At 42.2% G+C, this 11,007-nt stretch overlaps 1 protein-coding gene across 2 annotated transcripts in view; it reads right to left on the minus strand.

Annotated features, from left to right (window-relative positions):
* Positions 1–9,407, minus strand: part of LOC112257538 (zinc finger protein GLIS3) — a 35,078-nt gene extending 25,671 nt beyond the window's left edge. Inside the window, exons 1-3 of one of the 2 annotated variants that reach the window (XR_002954588.2) lie at positions 8,839–9,407; positions 2,726–2,921; positions 1,406–2,564 (exon numbers count right to left, since the gene is read on the minus strand). Coding sequence is in view for 1 of the 2 variants with exons in the window: in XM_024431184.2 (XP_024286952.1) it covers positions 1,406–2,564; positions 2,726–2,898 (1,332 nt within the window). In the remaining variant the exon portion in view is untranslated. The remainder of the gene's footprint in view (positions 1–1,405; positions 2,565–2,725; positions 2,922–8,838) is intronic. The other variant, XM_024431184.2, reaches the window with a different exon arrangement.
* Between the last annotated feature and the right edge of the window lie 1,600 nt (positions 9,408–11,007).

The raw sequence follows: 11,007 nt of genomic DNA on the forward strand, positions 1-11,007 counted from the left end.
ACCACTGATCAAGCAACATTATGGACTAAATGTTCAAATCCTGTTGCTGCAGAATTATTTTGTTGCGACAATACGGGTCAAATGAAGATCCTACATATGTACGTACAAAATGGCACTCTATTCACTAAATAGGGAATAAGGCACCATTTCTGACACATCCAATGTCTATTCTGTTTATGGGTAGGGGGTCAGATTACATGGTACACAGACCCATCCGACCTGAAGTATACCTTTAACTGCATTTACAACACAGTAGAGCTAGGACGATTAACTGAAAATTAACGACACCAATCACTTATCGCAGGCATTTTGCTGATATCGTTCAATGCAATAAGTAGCCTATACTAGAGAAATGTAAATACGTTTGAAATAAGTTTGCTAATATGGGTGATTGTACTAGAGTTGATGGCAACAACCATAAAACTAGTCATAGTAGTTCAAAGGATAATGCATATTAATGTTATAAATGTATTGTTATATCATTATCGCATCAATTCAGGTAATTTAGGGCAAAATATGGATTTTAGTCCATATCACCCAGCTCTAATATACAGTGTAGTACAACTCATCTGTCAACCGATAGAGACTAGTGAAGAGAACCAAAACGTGGCACATTTAAGAGAACCACCAGCAGCAGCACTAGGCCTGGGAGCACCTGTCTCGGGGGGAATCCAGCCAATTCCCTCATCAGAACCAGGTCCAAGGATACATGGCTTTCAGATTAACTCCATTCAACTGTCTCTCTGCTTGGCCATATAACCAGACCGATCAGAACTGGGCCAGGGGGCATCACCTTCACAGAACCCCAGCCAAGTCTGTACCTGACTTGGCACTAATAAGTCTTATTGGCTACTGACAGGCCTGGTAGAGCAAGAGAGGGAGAGAGAGGGGAGGGGGGGCAGATGGGGAGAGAGAGAGAGCAGGAGGCTTACTGACTGGTACCCTGCCAGATATTAAGCACTGCACTGTCTTTGTGCTGATTTAATAACTACAACTCTCATGTCAATTTTCACAGAGCTGGCTAATTAGCCCATGGCAACAGTTAAAAGGAGAAAGACCAAATTTCTGACCCCAACCTTTAGCCTTCAAACGTACATCAGAGCACACAAAGGCATTAAAGAGGTACAACATGCGTACTTCAAGATGTCTATTTCCCTGGCTGGTTGACTCACAGTAGACAGGAGAGACAGTCGGGAAGGGAACTGCTGCACTCACTAACCCCCTGTAACACACTTATGGAAAAAATAATGTTAACCATTATGCATAAGGGGGATGGTATGTAAAGCTGAGGTAAAATTGGATTCAGGTAAAGCCAATGGATTCTGAAGTGGATGTCTAAACAGATACACACTTGCATGTTAAAGGCAGTTTTGAGGCCTTCACCAGAGATTGATTTGCTATGTACCGTGCACTTGTTGGGCTTCTCTCCAGAGTGGACTCTCATGTGGATGAGGAGTTTGTAGCGGGCATTGAACGGCTTGAACCTGCGTGGACACACCGCCCAGAAGCAGGTGAAGTCTTCGCCCTTCCGCTGGTCCACATGGCGCTGCTCTATGTGCCTAACCAGCTCCTCCTTTTGGTCATACACAGCACTGCAGTCCACCCAGCGGCAGCAGTGCCCCCCACTGTAGTCCTCCAGCATGGGGAAGAGGGACAGGGGATGGGGCACGAGGCTGGTCCCATGCCCAGGGGGAGCTGGGGGGGGCTGAGAGACAGGGCCCTGGGACTGGGGCTGACCCTGGATGTGTCTAGGAGGTCTTTGGAGGTGGCGGTGCTGGTAGTGAGAGTGGTAAGGAGGTGGGGGGCCCTGCGGTGGACTATCTGATCTGATGATGGTGGCCAACTCAAGCTGAAAGTGTAGAGATGGCACCAGGTCATTAGTGTTACTGGCAGCCCTCTGTGGTGTTCTTCCCTCCTCTGGGAGACACTGCTGCTCCACCACCATGTCAGCCATCTGGCTCTCCAGCGTCCTGCCCTGCTCCAGCCTATGCATGCGGCCACACTCCAATTCAGGTTGGGGGTCACTCAGTGGGGTCAGAGCGAGCGTGGAGGCTGTGAGGCTGAGGAGGCCTGGAGTCTGAGGATAGGGGATACAGCTCCCTCTCACCCCCAGGAAGTGGCCACAGACCTCAGGCTGGAGGGGTGAAAGGGTGTGGTGGGAGGTCGGAGAGCTCCGGGAGCCATTGATGTAAGCCACCAGCGAGGTGGGCGAGGTACGGATGATGGAGTTGAAGTCAAGGCCATAGCCGTCTGACAGAGGTGAGATGGAGAGGGCCCTCTTTTTGGAGTGGGCTGAGTACTGCCGGGGGCTGTTGGCATCTCCCCCAAACAGGTAGGAGGGCAGGGAGGCAGAGTTGGAGATGCTGGTGCCCCCAGACATGGCAGTGCCAGGGGGCAGGCTGAGCAGCTCACCCCCCTTGCTGGCCTGGGTGGAACCCTGTTGTGGGCAGAGTGGAGGAAGGAACCGGTAGCCATAGGGCCACTCCTGTCTGCCACTCAGAACTGAGTGGGTCTCTGCTAGGCTCAGGGTGGTGGATGCCAGGGAGTCTCTGGAGAACAAGGACCTGAAGAAAGGATAGAAGTACAAGGGAAATCTCACAAATGAGTAACACAACTGTTTAATATAGTACTGTATGTTGACGTTGTTTAGAGTACAGAAATCAGTGTAATGACAAGAGTATGGTGGAATACTCCCTCACCTAGAGTGGTGCAGAGGTTGACTCACCTGGTATCTGTGTACGGTACCACCAGGCCTTGTGGGGGTTGGGGGTGTGGTACCAGAGGAACAGAGGTGTAGGACTGACTCGTGACAGGAGATACTGGACCCAGGCTCTGGACCACCATGGGACTACTGGTGACCCAGAGGTTAGCACCAGCCTGCTGGCCCAACACCTGCATACTTGGTCCTGAGACAAAGTAACCTGGTAGAGACAAGTTCACCATTAGAGGGTTGAGGGTTCACCACCAAGATCATATTCTACAGGGACATAGGAAATTAGACCATATGCTTTACAAATCAAAACAGTGAAAAAAAAGATGATATTTTATGGGTTGGAAAAACACTTTCAGTGTAAACTTTAACGACTAAAATATGTTTTTATAATATTTGAGAATTAACAATAACCAAAATAAAAACTAGACAGTCAGCGGGAATTGAACATTTAAAAAACAATGAATTTAGCAGTATTGATTTTGTTATTATCTTTGAGGAAACGAACACATAATTATTATCCATGGCAAAATGCATAGAATTGCAGCATTTTCTCAAAGCTCCATGGCAAAATTTGTAGAATTGCAGGAAATTAGCTTCAAAACTTTTTTTATTTTATTTATCTCAGCTCCATGTTGAGATGTATAGAATTGCAGGAAGTTGACAAATGCAAAAATTTCTCCACACCAAGATGAGGTTTCCTCTAAAATTCAGCCGTGCCGGCCACGCCCATTGCCAAGCTGTCAACGGTGGGTGCAGCTGGTGGATGGAAGTCAGGCGCAGGAGAGCAGAGATGAATGGACAAAGCACTTTACTTAGGCAATCATAATACAGAACCCAACCGTGTCACAACACAAAATGCCCAAGGAAACAAAATGAGGCAGCAAAAGTACAAAACCCAAGTACAAAGTACCGGCTGCCACAAAGCACGGGTAATAAAACAAAACCCGGCGCAAACCAGCTGGAAGCGTGCCAACCTTGACAATAAACAATACCCCACACAGACATGTAGGGAACAGAGGGTTAAATACACATGTAATTAGTAGGAGATGTAAACCAGGTGTGCAGGAAGACAAGACAAAACAAATGGAAAATGAAAGGTGGATCGGCGATGGCTAGAAGGCCGGCGACGTCGACCGCCGAACGCCGCCCGAACAAGGAGAGGAACCGACTTTGGCGGAAGTTGTGACACACGCCTCCTACCACGCTCACCACCTAAGATCCCTTTTTATCCAGAAAAAACCTTTATTACAAAAATCATATTGAATCAGAAGCCTATATCTGAGCACTCCAGCCTCAACATTGCAGTATCGTTGCTTGTGCTAAAGTCTTTCAATCAACATTGTTTAACACAGCTCGAAACAAGATTAAAAATAACCACTTTCTTAAGTTAATTAATGATAGAATGAAGCTTTTCTAAGTAAATTATAGACAAGACAACTTGTCAATATAATAGAAAGAAGGTTGTGGAGAACTCTCACTGTGTGTATTTGTAGTGAGCGCTTTAACTACTGCAGTCTTCTACAATGTGGTTGTGGCATTGTCATTTGCATCCAACCAGTCATCATACTGTGTCTTAGGTCTCTCTTTATGTGGTGTTGTGTTGTCTCTCTTGTCGTGATGTGTGTTTTGTCCTATATTTATAATTAAAAAATATATTTTTAATTCCAGCCCGTCCCCGCAGGAGGCCTTTTGCCTTTTCGTAGGCCGTCATTGTAAATAAGAATTTGTTCTTAACTGACTTGCCTAGTTAAATAAAGGTTCAATAAAATAAATAAAAATGTATCTGACACACATTTCTAGTTTTTACTGTCAGTAGCTGACTTTGATAGAGATGCAATGAATCCATGGTTCAGGGTCTGTTCATCTCCATCACAGTTCACTTCACCATATTAACACAGCAACCTGTGTTTGCACACCAGGGACCCGTGAGACAGACATCTTCAACAGAAATCAAACACAAACCTAATGGTTTTTGTCGTGTTCAGTAGACCCTTACAGAAAAACCACATGAATTTCACGTGATCGCATGTAAATTGTTCCAGAAACATGTTTTCCTGTGATCACATGTGCTCTTATGTGAAGTTAATGTGATAAGATTTGAACATGTAAAGCAATGTGATAACATGAAACTACACAATAAAATGTGATCACGTGAAATATTTTCCAAAAACACATGTTTAAATCATGTGGTTTTTCTGTAAGGGGAAGCTTATGAATCCTGAAATTCCCCCTAAGAAACCTGAACAGAGACACTTTCTGCTTTCTGCTCTGTTCATTACAGATGAGATTTATTTTCTTCCTCTTTTTCCTCCTTGGGTCATTTGGGGACAAGCTTTCTGCTTGGTTAATTATCAATAAACAGGCCAGGGTCAAAGGAGGTCTGGGGTGGGTTGGAGGTTAGGGTGGGCAGACGATATTGGGGTAAAGGGAAGTATGAAGACGTCAATGTACAGTAAATCAGTGCTACTTTGAAGAGAGGGGAGAAGAGAGGGGCTGATTGAACAACTCTGCTTACAACAGATCACTGTGAGCCTGTCTTCTGTTCTAGGACATGTGCACACTGGGATCTTTCAGTTGAGAGGAAGAAGAGTTCCTCAACACAGGTCCTGTCAGAGCATATCCAAAATATCTAAGTTTTAAATAATAGTTTATGGTAGGAAACCACAAGTGGTTACTTCAATAGGACACTTCAAACTTATTTGGAGTGACATCCTCATTTACAAGTGTATCAGCATTTAACATTATGAGTGATGACCACTGCTCTAAGGTCATTAAGGTCACACTATATCCTACTGATGGGAAAACATCTGAGGCTGCTCAAGTCCATAACAGTTATCCTACATAGAAGATCAGGACATCATCATTGGCTGTTTACCCATGTGTCAATGTATTACTCTGTATTTAACGTTGTTTATTACAAGGCTTTCAAGAAATTACCTTTGACACTAGTCAGAGCAGTCAGACGCCAAGCACTGATTAGTGGTAGGAACTTTTGCCCTGACATCTGTAAGACACCTAAAACATTTGGCTGTTTCCCATTGGTCAACACCTGCTTGCGTAGGCTCAGGGCAGGAACCAAAGTTTGTCCTGGTGCTGAGGGGTACTTGGGAGTAGTGGACACACCCCCGCTCTGCCCCTGCTACCCACCGGAGATGGGCTCAGGGTGGCACAGCATCCCAGGTAGAGGGTGGTGCGTATAGGTATCCCGATGGATGGGGCCTGCTGTCCTGTGATCATGCCCAGGGAAAGGGGCACACCAGAGGGGGAGACCAGGAGGTGACAGCCCTTACCGTTCATGTCTGACCCCGTGTCTTCTTCACAAATAGCCTTTGGAGAAAATAATGCCTTGTCCCAAAATGCTCCTCTTCCCAAAAGTAATGATTGAGTCTTGCAGAAGAGGAAGAGCAGCATCTAAATCAGCATCTCTCAGTTGAATGCATTCAGTTGTCCAACTGACTATGTATACCCTTTCCCTTTCCCTCATCTTCGGCCCTCAGTGGTCTGTCCATACGGACAAAGACATCTGAAATGTATCAGTGAGACAGGCATATTTTATAGTCATGAGTAATAAGGGAGTCACAAACTATAACTGGCATAGGGAAGAATTCACTGTTATCTTCAAAACAATATTTTTTATTTTATTGTTATTTAACTAGGCAAGACAAATTCTTAATTTCAATGATGGCCTAGTGGGTTAACTGCCTTGTTCAGGGGCAGAACGGCATATTTTTACCTTGTCAGCTCAGGGATTACTTCACAGGAGAGGCATTTGAATGTAAACTTTTTTTTAATCTAAGTGTGTTTTTTGTCAGAAATGCTTTCTGGAACATGTGAACTTTCATATGCCTTAATAACAAACTTGTATGCCATCTGTAAATACAAATAACATTGTTCAATTACGAGCCTAGTTTGTTTAGCCACGGAAAAAAGAGAGGAACCTTCACGCTAGCCATGATCTGCTGAGATAATGAATGGGCTGGACTTGTCAAGAGATGAGTTTGGATTGGTCTGCCATGTAGCACGCTTCTGTCTATAACAAAGGGCTGCTCAGTATGTGTAGGTAATAACTGCGAACATGTTGCTCTCCACTTTCTGGAGGACTGAGTTTTGAAATCAGTGGAATGACTGGTGGAAGAAGAGGATGATACCTAAAGAGATGGAGAAAATTCTGTCGTTTGTTTGCAAATATGTGGAGGGAGTCGAAAAGAGAACAAACAAAAGGCTGTTGTGTCTCCGGATTACATCTTAAAACTAAGGGTAACCATGGCATCCGTGACAAAGGGAGAAGTGTCCATCCATGTATACGGGTAAGATAGTCTAGCTAGCTACATTTTCAGATATTATACATTTCTGATTTAGTCAGAAAGTTGTTTTCATTTCAAGTTAAAGCATACTGTTAGCTAGCTAGCTAACGTTAGCTGGCTAGCTCGCTAGCTAATGTTACATGTATGATCTGTATAGTAATATTATTCATATCTCAAAGCCATTTGCATTGCTAGTTTTTGCCTAATGTTAGCTGGCTAGCTAACATTGAACCTGTTTAGTTAGCTACCCACAGATTCATGCAGGGTAGTAATGTTATGAATTGGGATGATGGTTAATTGTTTAGCTAGCTAGCTACATGTCTAAACAAAAGACTCCACTATGCAAGTAACCATTTCATTACACCTTTTGTATCCTGTGCATGTGACAAATAACTTTGATTTTATTTGATATAGTATGTGTTTACCAGAGACGGAATGTGAAGAACAAGACCTGCACCAAAATCAAATTAGGATATAAAGTCAACGAGACAGTGTCCAAGTTCTAAAATTCTCTGGTAGAATGCCCTGCTTTTATTTCGTCACACTCACAACGGTAAGCTATTTTCTGTAATTGGCTCGCCATTAACTTGTCAATAATGATCTTGTTGTGAGTTTATTTTCCTGTAATATTTAAGACAAATGAGCTAAAGTGAAGACGTTGTCAGCTATATGAAATGGCTATTATTTGAACTAGCTGGCTAGCTAGCTAACAAGCTAAAAATTAACCAAAACATTGTTTAGAAAGTTGCTTTTAGTTGCCTGGTTTGCTAGATTGACATATACTAAATACATGTTTAAATGGGTGGGTTTATTGGTGCTGATATACACTAGCTATGCTATTTTGGACCACAAGTCTGTAGTTTTTGAGTTTATACTTTTTCATAACGATAGCAACACGTTTGATGTCAGACGACAATAGAATGTTCATGATGTCACTGCATCAACTGTCGATAGACGTAGTATTAACCAGCCTTTAGTCTTTAAATCTTTGGTTGTTTAGTACATGGCCTCATGTGAATCCTTTAAAGAGATGGGTGGGGCTAAGGCTTAAGAGGGTGTGAATAATGCTGAATGGGTGTAGACAAGAAAGAGCTCTCCAGTAGGTTTACCAAAACATTCTCGGTCCATTTTCTCAAAAACTAGGTTACAAGTTTATCAACATTCAAAGCAGAATTACTTTCCCCATTCTCCCTTAACTGTAGTGTTTGATATACCATTTTCTAACTCTGAGTCTCTACTTTTATCCAATGAAAAAAAACAATTTAAAATGTTGCTACATAAGACTGTATCAAGCCAACCTGTCACATATAGTCTACTCTACTCTCTCACCTACAAAAGCTAAATATTGCATCCATTTTCAAGCATGTCTACAATGTAATACACTTATATAAATTCTAAGTTCACATATGGTGATTAGGACCAAACTGTTTATGAACAAGGATAATAATACAGGATTTGCAAAATAAGTGTATTCAAGAGGTGATACAGGCCTAATGAATTCACTAATGCACTTTCTGTCCAACACACGTGATAGGCTATGGTCAATAAAATCGTACATGTTATTTAATTAAAAACAACTTTATACAAAACCAATTGCAGTTTCAAATTACTGTTGGCTAACGTTACGTAATTTGCAAAATGTGTAATTTGGTAGATTCGAATTTATTAGCAGAGTCATTTTAAAGAAAAATCATTTACTATTTTATACGTTTGTAGTATTAATACATTACGCAGATTTAACGTTTACAGTAAAGTCAACTAAAGTCAATGACAATCCCAAACCATTGAATTGGAAATACAGCCACTGACATTTTTACTCACCTGAAAAGTATTCACTTAAACTATCTTCTGTGAATTTGCGCGCAGTAGATTGACAAGGTGGAACTGGAAACTGGAAACGGCAAGGTGACGATGACTTCGATAAAATAATGTATCTAGGTTATACAATAATTTCTCGATATCACCACGCTGTTGTTTAGATATATTATACCCCTCTATGTTCTCTGAGAGTTTGAGAAATTGTGAGGAAGTTAGTGGCACTCGCGCTCCTCTTGTTTGTAGTCTACGTAGGCTATTCGTTTTAGTCATCATCTCCAGCAGGGACGTGTATTCGGTTACTGTTTTGCCCTTGTGTGTGAGAGATATGATTCCATTTTGAAGAGGACGTTCTGTAACTGCTCTATGCAAATCCAAAAGCCGTTGGTAGTATTTTACAACTGGGCAAATTATTGACATTGTGGACAATTAGCTGAATATTAGGCTACATCATATGATCGATGTGGCCTAGCCTACTTTTCATATTCATGGAAGTTCATTCACAGGTCAGAGCTGGTCAGATGAATATGTTTTATGAAAAAGACAAGTGTCATCTTCCTCTGTCTGTCTGTCTCTCTCTCTCGCTGTACCTTTCTGTGTGTGTGTGTTTGTGTGATAGAGAGAAAGAAAGAATGAATGAAAAAAAGACAGTCCCATAGCGTGGCGCACAATTGGCCCAGTGTCGTCTGGGTTTGGCCGGGGTAGGCCGTCATTGAAAATAAGAATTTGTTCTTAACTGACTTGCCTAGTTAAATAAAGGTAAAATAAAATAACTTCCTATTTTTTAAGCCTGTTTTATTTAGCTATAAGGAACTTAATTTCTCCGTCTAGAAATATTCCCAGTCCAAACTCATAGAAAAAAGGGCTCCAAAAGTGTTATTTGGCTGTCCCCTTTTTGGTTCTAGGGAGAAACATTTTCGGTTCCAGGTAGAACTATTTTGGCTTCTATGTAGAACCCTCTGGGGAAAGGGTTCTACCTGGAACCAAAAGGGTTCTGCCTGGAACCAAAAAGGGTTATTCAAAGGGTGTTCCTATGGGGACAGCCAAAGAACACTTTTAGGTTCTAGATAGCACCTTTTTTTTTAAAGAGTGTACCCCTCCATGGTCATGGCTATAAATGGATACAGCTTTTGTCAAATTAACATAAAATAATCAACATTTTAGCATTTCTCTAACCTTAACCCTTTTCCTAACCTTAACCTAATTCTCCTAACCTGCTACGAAAAGTCAAATATGCCAAAAGCTGTATCCCATCTAGTCAAAAACTCCCTCCACACCAACCCCACCAACCTCAGTTCAGGCTCTATTGTTAACTACTTTTCTCCTGGCGTCTCGAGTGTTTACCCTGTGGATCTTGCTCCAAGTTGGCATAGCAACAATTGTGTTTACTCTAGGGTGACTTGAAAGTAGTCTGCTTGGTAACCCGTATAGAGGAGGAACCCTCTGGACAGGGGCAACACAGTCAATAATAGTGTCAAGAGAAATGTAAGGGGAATAAACGACACATTGTGCCACTCAGTGCCAAATAAATGCATTTTCTATGTTGTCTCAGACAGGGAGCTGGTCAAAAACACTATATTGGGGACATTGACGTATGTGGGTACCATAGATATAGAATCATTTTAGCCAAATCAGTGTGATATCAGGGAGGTTCTGAGATTCTCAGGTGTACAGGCATGTATTATGCCTTTTGTGATCAGTGGGTCATCTTTCAGCCCCCATTCCCTCTCTGATTAAACCTGTTTAAGTGTCAAGAAGAAAATGCAGGTAAAGTAATGAGAGTATTACTGGGGAAATACATGTCGAATGATAACTTATATTGCATTTGCACTGTAACTCTGCATTGTGAATTTTAGGCTGTGTATTAGAGTGGAAGTGAGGCAGAATGGTAATTTGGCCTCATCACTTCAATGTCAACTTTCAGCAAGAAGTCAGTGTGATGAGGATATCTAGTGGAGTGTAGAAGTATGATTAATCCTCAACGAACAGGATTCCACCAGAGTATGCTGTTGGGAGGATGTGCTCATTGTAATGGCAAGGATATAGAAAAAATTAAACAGTATCAAACATATGGAAACCACATGTTTGACTCTGTTCCATTTATTCCATTTCAGCCACTACAATTTCCAGGTCGCAATTGTAAATGAGAACTTGTTCTCAACTTGCCTACCTGGT

Source organism: Oncorhynchus tshawytscha, linkage group LG09 (genome assembly GCF_018296145.1).
Source record: "Oncorhynchus tshawytscha isolate Ot180627B linkage group LG09, Otsh_v2.0, whole genome shotgun sequence".
Taxonomy (NCBI): domain Eukaryota; kingdom Metazoa; phylum Chordata; class Actinopteri; order Salmoniformes; family Salmonidae; genus Oncorhynchus; species Oncorhynchus tshawytscha.